Source organism: Ceratotherium simum, chromosome 36 (genome assembly GCF_057802395.1).
Source record: "Ceratotherium simum simum isolate JZ-2026a chromosome 36, ASM5780239v1, whole genome shotgun sequence".
NCBI classification, from domain to species: domain Eukaryota; kingdom Metazoa; phylum Chordata; class Mammalia; order Perissodactyla; family Rhinocerotidae; genus Ceratotherium; species Ceratotherium simum.
This window is the reverse complement of record NC_141935.1, coordinates 16,575,268-16,590,176: the sequence shown is the minus strand read 5'-3', so window position 1 is coordinate 16,590,176 and position 14,909 is coordinate 16,575,268. Positions and strand designations below refer to the sequence as shown.

The window sequence follows — 14,909 nt, the reverse complement described above, 5'->3', positions numbered from 1 at the left end:
ACCTGGAGGGTATTATGTTAAGTGAAATAAGCCAGAAAGAGAAAGACGAACACCATATGATCTCACTCATATGTGGAATACAAACCAACACATGGACAGAGAAAACTGTACTGTGGTTACCAGGGGCAATGGAGGGGGTGGTCACAAGGGGTGAAGGGAGACATGTATATGGTGATTGACAAACAAAAATGTACAACCAAAATTTCACAATGGTATAAACTATTAAGACATCAATAAAAAAAAAAAAAGTACTGTTGATGCTAACTCTCGTGTTCACATAATGTTTCAAATACTTCCATGATTCCTAAGATCAAAGTCAGCCTCTTTCTAAGACATCAAGTCTATTTCCTAATTATATTTCTCGTCATCTGGGAGCTCTTGATTCTGGTAAATCTCCTCTTTTGCCAAGTCAGATCAAGTTATCACCAGGAGGTCAGAGAAAGAAATTAAAGCTATGATCCTATATCTGGGGATCAGGGCAATAAACAGGTCTGGAGGCCTAAAATTCCCACTGATATGTTAACCCAGTTTCCAACAACAACAACAAAAAGGTAAATTGAGGTGCTTACATTTTTAAAAAAATTAACGTTTACAGTTTAATTGCAGAGAAGGGCAGATAACATATTCCAAGATCTTTGTCAGATGAAGAATTTAACTCTTGTTGTTCTAGATTAGCAACAATGAAGAGAAGACCAGCATATGTTGACTTTTCAGAGACAAACTTCAAGAGGAATTCTTTGTAAAGTTCAAGAATCACATTGGGACTAAAAACTTTCAGAAGGAAAATTTTATAGGCAAGCTATAAAGCCTCTCGCTGTCAAACAAAGATTTTGTCCTACAGCTGCTCATCTAGGACAAGCATCTCACCTGGGGTGATGTAAATCTCACAGACCTCAGATGGAAACGTATGCCATAGTCTCTTTAGAGCTATATAGTTATTAATAATCTGATGGAGAGATCGCTCAATCTCAGACTTTATTGCAGTTACAAAATAAAAGTTGTTTTCAATGGCTTACCATGCTTTATAAAAATGTGTCCCATTATGTTTGCTCATCACTCAAATGTAATATTTCAGACTCAAATGCAAATTGAGCCCTTAGGTTAATAATCATAGACTAATATGGTCAGATCTAATCTACTGAAAATCTTGGATACATCACTGCACATATTATTTTCATTCACAAGTTAAAATTCAAATTAGAAACTCTTTTGAAGCCATTTTTAAAACTATAATTGAAAATTACTACACAATATAATAAATCTATCAGAAACAATCTATCAGAAGCAATATAATAAATCTACCCAACTAAAAAGCAAAGGTAGTGTAAATTTATACATCTTAACATTACTCATTTAAACTATTCTATAGGTTAAATATTATTTTAATAAATAACATAACAATATTTGGCTAAGTCCAATTTTCGAAAATGCATAATAAGCTAGAGTATATATAAATATATGCATAGACAAATGAATCTATAGATTTATAATAAAATTATACAAACTCAAAGTTTTCCTGAAGCCTACTGACCTAAAAAAACTGATACAAGGGTAATCACAGGGAGAAAATTGAAGAATTTCAATCCCTGATGTATTGTGAGAGAGAAAAAAAGCACTTAAACCGAATATTTGATTATTGAAGGCCATCCTCATAAGCAAAATATTTTCCCTCAATTACACCTAATTATTTAATTGTTTACATTTACTAATGAAATGAAACAACACAAAATAAACAACTGTAAGGGGCTGTTTTTCAGCAAGTGCATAATCATCAATCAACATGTACAGAAAGATTCTTAAAATTATATGAAGCTGGTCTGTTTAAATAGAAAGGCATATTTTATCCCAATCAATGCACAAACGTAAAATTATCCATAACTGAAGCATGTTGCTGTGCTGTACAGTTCAGCTGTAATGATCCCCACACACTGCACTTGCACATCAATTATGATAATCATAATCACGGTCGTTAAGCTGAGTGTTCATTATTATCAGGATGCTGGTGACAGCAGATTCAATCACCGGGTGCAATGGGCAAGCAGTCACAGTCCCACCCAAGTTTCTGCAGACAGCGATGTGCCACATTAAATCTATGATGTGTTCCACATCCCACCCCATTCCAAAAGCCGTAGACGGTAAAGGTCAACTTTATGTTCTGTGCAATATGCTTAGGTTCTCTAAATTAATTCTTTGGAGTACTAGATATTTTTATGCTTTGTAGCTTATAAAATCCTGTTTAGGACCAAAATGCACATGAAAATAACAAAAAAGGGCTGCGCTCCTGTTGTAATTCACCTATAATAAGGCATGTGAAGAAAGGCTCTATTAATAGGAACCATCTTAAAAGTCTCCTCCTGAATTTTGCAAACACAGGAAAACAAGAAATGGTTCTATTAAAATCAGTTGTCTAAAATGCATATGAAAACTCATTCCAATTCTGATATAGGCCTTAGACTATCATTTCTGCTTCAGTAAATATGAACATATGTGAATGTTTTGACAACCAAGGGAATGTTTTTAGTATACAAATTTTTTATTGTCCAACTCTTTTACACCTACCCAAACAGATTAAATTAATAGTTAGTGACTGGTAGATATTCCTTATTTAATTTTATTTGTATTTTAAATATTGAGATCAGCACAATAAAGAATTTATAAATACAAAGTAGTTACCAAAATTTAAAAAGTTTGACAATTTAAGACATAGACCTAGAATCTAACAATTTACCTTGGGGCATTTTACAAATAGATTAAAGAAATATGAGTAAGTTACATATATGTATATTATTTTATTATTGATTTCCAAACTTTTAAGAAAAAATAATATATATGTTAGTTTTCATTATTGATTTTCATACTTTCAGGGAAATATAGTACTATTTGCTCTCAATTTGCTGACTTTGTGATGTCTTTGTATAGTGTTCTTCAGATCAGTAGTATTAAAAATAAAACAAAAATATCAAATAATATTTGATATATTAATTGATTTAATGTGAACGTGATTAGAGAAAGAGTATTTAATTAACATTTGATTTTCTCTCAACTGATACCCTTTAACACAATTGTGTAACAAATCATTTGAAAATTATAACCTCCATGCCTAAAGATGACAGAAGAGAAAGAAAATTCTCCCTGTATATAATCTTAAAACATGGTGGGAAAGGTCTAGAACAGGAACCAAATATACTTAATTGAGCTGCTTCTTGCCTGAAATCTATCTGTTGCATGTAACTAAATCTTATGTGTATTTAAATGTTTGTAAATAGTCCATCTTCCCATAGAAGAAGCATAAAACTATGTCAGCCTTTTCCTTCTTCAACATTTTGAAGTTAACAACGCTACTCTCCCTAAAACTATCCTTAATCCACTAATAAAGAATAAGTTGTGGCCTCCAATCTCCATAATCAAGCAACTAACTTTTATAAAAATAAAGAAGAATAAGCCTGCTTATAGCAACTTACAGGGCACATGTCTCACCCAAATCATTTACTATCAAATCAAAACATAAACTGTTTTTAATAGTTGTAAGATTTTACATTTAAACAATAGAATGACTATCTCTGTATTGCGCAGATTATATTAGCCACACAGCAGGGTAATTTGTTTATTTAATATGGTTATTTGAAGAGATCAGAAGATAGGAAGAAATAAGGAAGGGAGGGAAGGAGGGAGGAATTTAAATTTGCATTTAATATTTTTGTACACGGCTTTGTGTAGGGTTAAGTGGATTAATGATTTATTAATATTTAAAGAATCTCTACACTTTTCTCTCTTAATTTTCAGGGTCTATAAGAACGATTATTTGTCATAACTTTTTAAGTCTGTATACTTTCTAAAAGTATACAGAGGCACACAATGATTCCACCAAAAGAACAAAATAAACTATTTTTCTTTTCAGTGAGTATCCAAAAGTCTCTATATTTCAATGAAGTTGCTTACTTCAGTTAGATAAATGCTGTGAAGTGAATCTGCTATATAATACCAAAAAGAAGTGCTGTATTATTTTAGGAAAGAAACGTTTGCACAGGATCTTTCTTACTCTGAAGCAGCTTAATGTCCTAAGTAAGTCACTTATATTTTAAAGAAATAAACACCTCCTTGAATGAAATAGACTGGTGAGAAGGCAGAAAAACAAAAAATGTGTATATCAAATAAAAAATGAGATGTAGGTCATATTATGCACATTCAAAATATGAAATTAAATAAATAGTTCAAAAATCATATTTAGCCTATATTCTGAATGGTTGCATATTAGGTAAAAACAAATGTCTAGAATAGTTTTACTGTAGATTTTTATGAAATACATCATCACCAACATATAGGTTTGTTGATCAGTGGACCATATCAAACTACTCACTATACATATTCCGTATGCCATGGAATTATTATTTAGTGTTTTAGAAGACCATTTTTTTTTAAAGGTGACTTAGTAGCCACACTAAAGAAAAGGGCACTTTCTCAAGTATACAAGTTACTCCCCAGCATGACTTACTCTTGGTAATCCCATATTTACAGTGTCCTTAAAAAAAAGAATTTTTCTTATACTTTGGAAAAGTAAAGAGAGATCTCGTTTTTCTTAAGGGTCTGACATGTTACTTCTTACTGAGTAATGAGGATCCCTCTCCAACTTGTCTCTTCCTCTTCATTTTTGCCACCCACAAGTTGAAATACCTAAGCCACTTACCACCACAGTAACGGTTCCCTTTATTTTGCGAGCACACACATTCTTCTCACCTAAGATCATTTCCCCTTATAGTATGACCTTTATAGTATTTGCCTTTTAGTAAGGTGCCTTAAATCCTTTTGGAAGGAGATTGTGTGTAAATGAATAAATCCTCATTGACAAACTATTAATAGAACCAAGAGGTCTCGTAGGATATGCAACTCATGGCCCTAACCCCTTTCCAGAAAATCACTTACTTAAAAATCATTTTATATATGTCATTTTGCTATAAATAAGTTATATTTTTCTGACCGCTAGACAATAGTTTAAACACATAGTAAGAACTTTCCTTTTTACCTCCTATAGCGTAAGACATCTTGGTGTTTTCCCAATTTGGAAATTTTTAAGTGCTAACAAATATCACTCTGGAATCAGATAAGAAATATTTATTTACCGTATGATTTCCCTCATTAAGTAGTAGATAATAACAACAACAAACAAACACATAGAGACAGAGATGTGGTCACTGGTTACCAGAGGGGAAGCGGGGAGGGAGGAGGGCAAAAGGGATAATTCGGCACAAGTGTGTGGTGATGGGTTGTAGTTAGTATTTGGGTGGTGAACATGATGTAATCTATGCAGAAATAGAAGTATAATGATGTACACCTGAAACTTCTACAATGTTATAAACCAATGTTACTGCAATAAAATAAAAATTAAAAAAAAAGAAATATTTATTTGCTTTCTTCTCTATATCATATATAGAGAGATATGATATCACATATATCTCTATCTCTTTCTTTCTTTCTATCTATCTATCTACCTACCTACCTACCTACCTATCTACATACACACAGAGATTGCGAGAAAGCAAGCAAGCATTGTTCTCCACGCCTGAGAGTTAGCTTAACTCCATTCTGTGACCACTCATTCAAGCCTTGACCCTGGTTGGCTCTGCCAAAGCTAATGATCCATGCCATTGATCATAGGGTAGCTGAGCCATAAAACAACACTAACATGAGAATACAATGCTAAAAAAAATAATTTAAAACAACTCTCTTACTGACATAGGTCAACAGCACCATCTTTACATAAAATAGCTATAAATAGTATTGTAACCACGAAGGCATTAAGAATATTTATATTTACTGTAATCATATATTTTTAGACTTTTAAAAAGAATAACATTTCTTTAAATGTTGCATTAACTCACCTTGTCACAGATCCATTTCTTGGGATTTTCATCTCTGAAATGTTGACATCCATAAGAATCAGGACCATACTTGCTTGACGAATGCATTGATGGGATGTATTTTTTATTTTTATGGTAGGAAGAAAATGGCAAAAACCTGAAAGAATGTTTAGATGATATTCTTAATTTGATTTCTAGAGACATTTGACTTAAAAAAATTAGAATTTAGAGAAGTAGTAAAGTATAGTGAAAATAATACGTGGCTTGGAATAAGAATACCTGGATTCCACTTCAGCCTCTGCTGCTGACTATCTGCGTTACTAATTTCTATGACTTTTTATTTCCTATTCTGTAAATGGAGATACTAAAACATTCTTCACAGAATTTTTGTGAGTCTCTAACACTTTGTAAATATAGACAACGTTAACTAATAAATTTGTTAATTAATGATGCCAAAAAATTCAAAATTCATCATGTAAGTAAAAAATGTTCTTAATTTTAAAATGGTACCCCAAAATGAAAAGGATGGCCAATACAGGTAATTCTCATTGAAATGGGTTTTCTTCAAATCTTCACTCACCCAAATAATGGAGGGTTTTGTGGAATAATGGAGCTTTTGAGTCAACCAGACCTATACTCACTCTTAGTTTTGTCCTTGCTAGCTGTGTTCTCTCACACAAGTTACTTGACCTCTGTGAGATTTTACTTCTGTATAAGGTTGTTGTAAGGAATGAACAATTTACTATAAGCAAAGCTTAACATAGAGGCTGAAAAGACAAGTTATCCAATAATTAACAGGGGTACTAAAAGTAGAAGTAAAAATAGAAGTAGCTTGTTGTTTTAGCTCTCTTCATCATCATCATCGTTACTTTTAGGTATTATTACTATGGGCTACATAAAAGATCAAAATCCATATAAACTCTCACAGAACATCTAAGTGGCGATATGCTTGTAGTGTAACCTGGTGAATTGTTCAAATCCCTCACCTAAACCCTCTGTAAAGGAATAAAAAAAGTGATAGACCCACAAGAAGAAAGAAGACAAAAGAGGAGAAACAGCAGATGAAAATACCAACAAATTTTTGGCAGGTGAAAGCAGATAAAAAATTAAAAAACTGAAGTCTAAGTGTCAGAAGAGGGAGAAGCCTATGAGAATTAAGGCAATTTCTTCTGCAGAATCCTGGAAAAGCTCAGGAACAGAAGCTACAGTAGAAGGTGAGAGGGAGGGATAAAACTGAACACAGATTAAAAGTCTATGCAAGGAGGAATTAGATCCCCAGGTTCCTTGCCCAGTCCATGCATCCATATGAAGAGCCTATTCTCAGAAAACTACACCAGACAGCACTGGGCTCAGAGAGAACAGGCACAGCAGAAGGCCAGAGCAAGGCACCAAATGCAATATATGGATTGTAATTCAAAATCTACCCATCAAACTCTTCCCTTGCTCATCTCTTAGTGAGCTGGCTGTTAGACTTACATAAGTCAGAAGACTAATGCACCTTCTCAAAAGACACTGAGAGTGCCCAGAAAAACAAGATCAAGTATCAACATTCGGGGATTTCTTAATTAAAAGGTCTCATCGCAGTGCAATAAAGTCTATCAATCAGCCAAAAGACTACTCTCTCACACAAATACAGTTACTACTCTGATTTTTAGAGTCTCTTTTTTAATATGAATTAAGGAATAGATTACCAATCGGGGAAATTGCCAACTTGAAAGAAAGACACAAATCCAAATACGAAAGATAACCCATAGGAAACAGATCTAATGCAGAAAATAGGAGTAAACTTTAGAAATTTTTAATATAATCAAAGAAAATATGGTATCAATGAAATTAGAGCTAGACACTGTTTTAAATGAAAGGAACCTTTCAAGGAAAAGACCAAGTCCTGTGAAATAAAAGATATATGTAGTAAAATGAAATGTTTTGCTGAGAAAATATTCTGAAATTTAGACTTTGAAAAAATAAAGTTGAGGCTCAACAAATTTGTTGAGCCATTACCATATGCCAATATTTTACACACATTATCTCCTTTAACTAAGATAAGAAGGTTTTTTTAAATCTCAATTCACTTGAAAATTTGTTTTTTTGCCATTACATTCATCAATTTGTTTACAAGATAATAAGCTTAGGAAAAGCAGTATTATTCCATCAATTTTCACACCTCTCATACCACTTCTTTTAATGTCTATTAATAAACTCCTTTTTAATATTGTTTCTAAGAAAACATTATCTAATACTATTTAAAATAAAAACAATAAACAGAACACAGAGCTTTGAATTATATAAAATTACACAAGCGTGTATTACATATGCTCCTGGGAAAAGAGCTCTCATATAAGACAGATTACGGTCCTTCCAGTGCTAATTTGCACATGGGATGGACATCACACACACAGAAATTAATGTGGCCCCAATGTCCCTGAGTGTACAAAGGAGGCGCTGTGAGCTGGCTGCTCACCTCCAGTTTTTATCACTTCTGAATTGCATTTTAATAGTACATTTTTCTTTTGTGTCTGAACGAAATTTGCTTTCTCCAGGGAATGGATGGCTGAGAAGACAAGGCTGAAAGACTAGGTATTTGCCTGTCCATGAATTAATTCTCCTTCCATTCAGCCATAATGTTTCATTAAAGCAACATGTGTGCATATTCTTAAGTGTATGTATGTATGTGCATATGTGTGTATATATATTCACAAATATTTAGATGTTTTATAAATAATCTTCAAATATTTATCTTCAAATTGGGAAGAAATTATTTAATTCTCAAATAGGATTTGCTCTATAAAATTATAAATAGCTATGAAAACCCTAAAAACCAACTTAGTTTATGTTCAAACTTTCAGATAATAATCAATTGCTTTTAAAAATGTTATTTTTACCAGTTTTCAATACATATTCAGATGTACTTTATGCTTGCAGTGAATACTTTTCTTTTCAATTAACTGAATACTATATTAAAGAAAAAGATATGAGTTGGCCTATTATTTTTTATAATCTCATCAAAGATACAGATCTGGCAGAAATTCTTAAATACACTGTGGAGATATAGTTGCACATACAAACAAGTCATTACTTGAATGTCTGGGCATTTAGAGAAGAATTTGTAGAGGTCTCAGGAAGACAAAATAAAAAATAGGTTCAGGGAAAATGGGTCCATTGCAAATATATTATACAGTCTTTATACTTTGAGTATTAATTTACTTAATATTATTTTCCAAATAAGAAGACTAATGAATTACACTTATTTATTTTCCTTATAACTTTCATTTTTCCCCTTTTTTTATAGTCCTAGTATTGTCACTCATAATTCTAGGTTTTCCTCCAACCCATTTATTTCACTGCCAGATAATTCAAATCTACAAATTATGAACTCCTATTCCCTATTGATTCAAATCGACATTCTTCAGCCCAGCTGTCAGGCTTCTTAGAATGCACTGGGTCTGTTCAGTCTCCTCCTACTCCTTCCACTGATGCCATTCTCATGTCTTTCTTCCTGTCTGTCTTTCCATCCTACCTCTGCCTTTGTCCGTGTTCCTCTTCCTGAAATGCTGATCCATATACTTCTCATCTGTCCAAATCCAGCTTAACACCCAGGCTTTCCTAGGCAACCTAATCGTCCCACTCCAACCCACACTGATTTCTGTACTATTTTAATATCATTCATTAAGCAAACATTAAATTAAATGCTTTTATACACTAAGCCCTTTGGAAAACACTGAGATATAATGATGGAAGATGCAATATACCTAAAAGGAATTCACCTTATAGTAGGGGGTGGAGAATGAGACAACACCTTAGGATGTGTTAAGTTTTGTGATGGATATACCCACAAGAGTCAAGGCACAGAAGAAGGTTTATGTTTGCATATGCATACGTGTTTGTGTATGTGTATGTACATGCATATAGTGTGGGGAGTTATTGGCAGGGAGTTAGGGGTTGGGGCATGAAAAAGTTGTCTTCCCAGACCATGCATGCCAGAGCTGAGTATTGAAAGACAAGTAGAGTTAGTCAAGTTAAGAAGCTGGCGAAGGCTATTTTAGACAGAAGAAACCACACATACAAAGATATGGAGGTGAGCTGGAGCATAAAAAGGAATGCTGAAGCAACTGAAAGGGGTTCAACATAGCTAGAAAATTGGGTTCTTTATGAAGGAAACAAAGTAGATCATGAACTTTATGGTGGAGATGATTGCCCAAGGAGAATATGTAGAGTAATATTCTACAAATCTTTAGAAATTGCAAAACATTTTTCTTTATTTTTACATATATATAAATTTTGACTGCCCAAGAAGGTAGTTATCCAAGCCACAGTGGATTCTGGCTTAGGTAAATCATCTCAAAATGGACACGGTAGTAACAATTTATAGATATCAAGACACACGCTCACGGAACTGGTCTGGAACACCAAACACGTCCTAGATCAGTTTTTCTCTATTAAAGGGCTCCTAGTGAAATATATGCATTAAGCACAATGCAGGAAAAAGGGATATTTTATTACAAGTTAGGAATTTGGTTCCAGACCACAACAAATTTTCCAAACAGCTATGCAAGAGTATCCAAATAAGTCTTTTTGCACAAGATAGAGGCAGGAGAAATAGCCAACCAGAACAAGTTTGTTGCAAAGTTGATAGTAGTTTGTATAATCCAACACTTTCTAAGGTGGGGACTGCTTTTTGACTTGCCCTCAGAGTCTCGACAGCTAGCAAGAGCAGAGATGTGACAACGCAGAAGTACCTCCAGGGAGAATAGCCTTACTCTCTAACCACCGGTCAAAAAAGGAAAAGGTGGGACAGCCAAGGATTCTCCCCATTGGGAGCAAATCCTGAGAGGTCAAGAGCAACTCTGGAGAGAAGGAAACCTCACTGGAACGTGGCCCCATGTGGGATGGATCACCGCAGCACTCCTCCTCCTTGAACTGAAGCGGGAGAGTGGACAGGGGTGAAGGAGAGGGCAGGGCAGGCAAATTTCCAGAAAAATCTAATATATAGCACATTTATACCAACAAAAACATTTCAAAACATGGCCTACTACTCTATTAAGATATTTTAGTTTAGTAGAATTTTGGTTGAAGAGATGTTAATAGAATGAGCAACAACTTGGAATAGGAATTAGACTTCATTTTTCTTAGTTAAGTAAGGACGTCACCATTTAGCCAGTCAACTCAGAAGCCATCAAGTCAAGGCAGTAAAGGACCCCCTACTTTGGCACTCTTCAATCTGAGGAAATCCTTGCTTATGGCCCTACTCTCATAAAACATTGTATTTGACATACTGTGACACACCCTCCCCAAGGCCACAGTTGTAGTCTAGTCATATGTTAATTTAGCATATCCATTAATTTAACACATACTTATTAAATATTTATTGTGTTCTAAGCCTACAACTTGTGTGGGCTAGTTTGATAATATAAATTGAGCAAAACAGATTCTCTTTCAGGAATTTGAATCAAAATACAGAATTGGCTGTGGGTTCTAGAGTTAGAAGGTTATATTGAATCAGGCCTAGACTGGCCATGATAACTAAATGCAAGCTGAAGATTTATGGGAAAGAAACTATTAGTCAGCAGATAAAGCTCGTCAGCAGAAAGAAGATAAGAAGCAGAAATGCAGAGAAAAGCAGAGACGCCACTAAAGGGAGAAAACCATGCCCCCACAGCCCCCAAGAGAGTCGCCTTAATCCAGTTTTCTTTGGTTCCTAAAATTTCTATAAGATTCCTCGATGTATCTTTTCAAACACACCCTTAACTTCTTGAGTTATCTTGAATGGATCTTTGTTCTTTGCAACTAAGAAAGCTCTAAAACAGTGATCCTAAATGCATCTGTGCCCCTGACCACACCACCCACACCGTATCAGGTTGGCCCCTATGTCTGGTTTAGGGTTTATAGGATTCTACCTATAAAGCTGTTTGTCAACCTTTCTCTTCTCCTTCACTACTAACATCCTTGTTCTATTGCAAGTCCTCGTAATCTCTGAACTGGACTATGGCAACAGTTCCTTAACTGGTCTCTGTCACCAGTGACTCCCATTTCTTGACCATGGACATAGCTAATAGACTGATATGTTTAAGCTATCTGACCCTTTCACTCTAGTGATTCAAATGCTGATGGTTTTACATTGTCTTTTATATGGTCAAGTCCAAATACTTTATTATGGTGCACATGGCCCTTTATATTCTGGCTCCACCTATATTTTCCATCTCATCTGTGCCACTTTGCATGAGGAACCAAAACTACAAGCTAGGCTTCATAAGATACCTCAGAAGGCAAAATGAAACCCCCATGAGCTATGCACTTTTCAACACAGAGATGGCTTCATCCAGGCCACTGCCTTGTGCCACACTTCCTGCTCTGCCTGGCAAATTTCTGTTCAGCCTTCAAGTCTCGTCTGACCCCAAACACACTTTTGAACCCTAAATTAAAACAGGGAAATCTGGGATGTATAAATGCCATACCAAAATAAGAATGTGAGTATGGTAAAAAATGACTTTCTCTCACAAAAGAAATTCCATATGCCTCATAAATTGACTAAAAGTCAATTGGCAAAATTTTACTTTGCGTATGTTAGGCACTGTATTAGGAAGAGTGCTTAGAATATGATAAAAATCTAACTAAAAAGACTAAAATTGTCTTTTTACCACTTGTCCGATTGGACACACCAAAAGTTGTATATAATATTCTTAGGATATCACAAAAAGTATTCCCGATTATCACCATTATGTTGATGTTATAAACCTTAAACTTCTTTAGACTTGAATGTCTGAAAGAACACAATTCTAGTATTCTGTGGTCATTTATTTTAAACCCCCCCCCCCCTTTTTTTTTCTTGGGAACAGCTAACAACAAGAGAGCACGGTTCTCTTGGAATAGTACAGCCAAAGTAATAAAGGGCTCTTTTGTAGACAAATTCTAGAACTTCTTAATTATACACTGGCTTATTATCTGTATCCCCAGTGTTATAAAGTACCAGAACTTCATTAGAAAAATTAAGCTGGAAAAATGAAGGCAGCACTTTCTAAATTTCCACTGGAAATTAGCTGGGAGAGGCAGAGGAATACTGGATCAAAAGAGGGTAATCACGCTTAACTGTGCCCCAGAGCCCCCGCATGTATAATACGATTTGCACAGTAACTACCTCTCCTATTATGGCTTGTTTGGAGTATTCTGTGTTAATGGGGTTAGCTAATTTCGTATTTTAACTTAAAAAGGCTCTGCTGATTAATAAATGTTGCACACTGTGCTAGTAATTAAAATAAATGGAAGAGTTACAAATAAAAGTTGAATGGTTAAGAAAACATTATCTGAAAATATATGATAATCCCTATTTATCATAATACAATAACAGTTCAGAAAATATGCAAATTGTAAAGGTCTCAAGTGTTCGAAAAATCACAAAAGTCAAAAAAGTTTTGAGATGTATTTTAATTTCCTTATCCTTATTCTTTTGCGATAAATATAACCAGATCTCATCTATATATACCACATTTTTTAAAATGCTTTTCTTAAAAACTGTTATTTAGATCTGGTTTCTTAACCTTTCCCACAACATTTTTCCTATGGTACTGTCTATTAAATGATACTGAGACTTAATTAGGAGCAATATTTAAAAGGTTTAAAAATGAATAATCTACTATTTACCAAGGCTTCAGTCTGAGCTAGTTTGCAAATTTGAGGGAAATGAAGGCAGTTACATAAGATTCATGACTATTGAATGCTTTTCACAGTGCCAGTGAATGGAGAGTTCAAGAAATTGTGCTGCTAGTTCTGCTTTGCTGCTAAATGTTTAGAGGGTGTCTCTCATTTCACCTGCTCTGAATAACGAAGGATGGCAGACTATGCCACCCCAAATAATATGCCACTTCAACACAGGATTATTTTGAGCCAAAGGCACTTGATAATAACAGGTACAAGAAAAGCGATCTGACCTTTCCTTTTTTCCCTAAAATCAGGAGACAGCACCCCATATGACAGATGCCTTTTCTATACCAGGAGGAAAGAAACATTTGCATCACCAGAGATGGGGAGTTGAAGCTGAGGGAATTCTGTACAAACAGACCTTGTTAAATAACTTTTATCTTCCTTTGGTCTCCCCACATATCTTAGTTACTTTTCCACAATTGCTCCTTTTTGTTCAACCTAATATATAAGCACTTAGGGTTTGCCATTTCTTTGGCTGTTCATTTCCTTATGAGGCTCCTGTGTCACTTAAAACTTAAATCTGTATGCTTTTCTGCTGTTAATCTGTTTTATGTCAATTTAATTCTCAGGCCCAGCTGAAGACCCTAAGAGGGTAGAGAGAAAGTTTTGTCTCTCCTACAATAACTATCAGAAAATTAATACCTTTTACTTTTCAAAAAGATGTAGAAAGAGCTATTGAGCCATCTGTCCTCAGGTTCTTAGGAAAGCCTACACAGTTTAAAATATAATAACCTTGCAACATGATTTCACCATAAACTTCTCTTCATAGGGAAGCTCAAGCCACAGTCGTATTTTTTTAATCTGCTAAATGTCCATACCCCAAACCTGCAAAGGATCTTGAATCCTCAGGGATTCAAGGATTTTCCTCAAGTTTAGCTCACGTTTATAATTAATCTAAACACCAAAGTCTGATCTAGCAAGGTAGCTCCTTGACTTGAAGAATACTTGTATTAGTTTTCTATTGCTGAAACTAATCACCACAAACTTAGTGGCTTAAATAACACATTTATTATCTTAGAGTTCTGGAAGTCAGAAGTCTGAAAGGGGTCTCACTGGGCTAACATCAAGGCATTAAGAGGGCTGCATACCTTCTAGGGGAGAATCCATTTTGGCACCTTTGCGGGCTTCTAGAGGCTGCCTACATTCCTTGGTTGTGGCCTCTTCCTCCATCTTCCAAGCTAGCAAAGATGACTTGTCCTTCTCACGTTGAGTCACTCTGATCTTTATGAGGTCAAGTCTCTCCCTGCCTCCCTCTTCCACTTTTAGGGACCCTTGTGATTACATTGGGCCCACCCTGGTAATCCAGGATAACCTCCCCATGTTTAAATCCTTAATCACATCTGCAAAGTTCTCTGTATC

General features: G+C 34.8%; 1 protein-coding gene across 1 annotated transcript in view; it reads right to left on the bottom strand.

The window, feature by feature from the left end:
- The window catches only part of SPATA17 (spermatogenesis associated 17), a 203,877-nt gene that overhangs the window by 58,556 nt on the left and 130,412 nt on the right, over positions 1-14,909 (bottom strand). Inside the window, exon 9 of the mRNA XM_004439661.3 lies at positions 5,877-6,012. Within this exon, the coding sequence (XP_004439718.3) occupies positions 5,877-6,012 (136 nt within the window). The remainder of the gene's footprint in view (positions 1-5,876; positions 6,013-14,909) is intronic.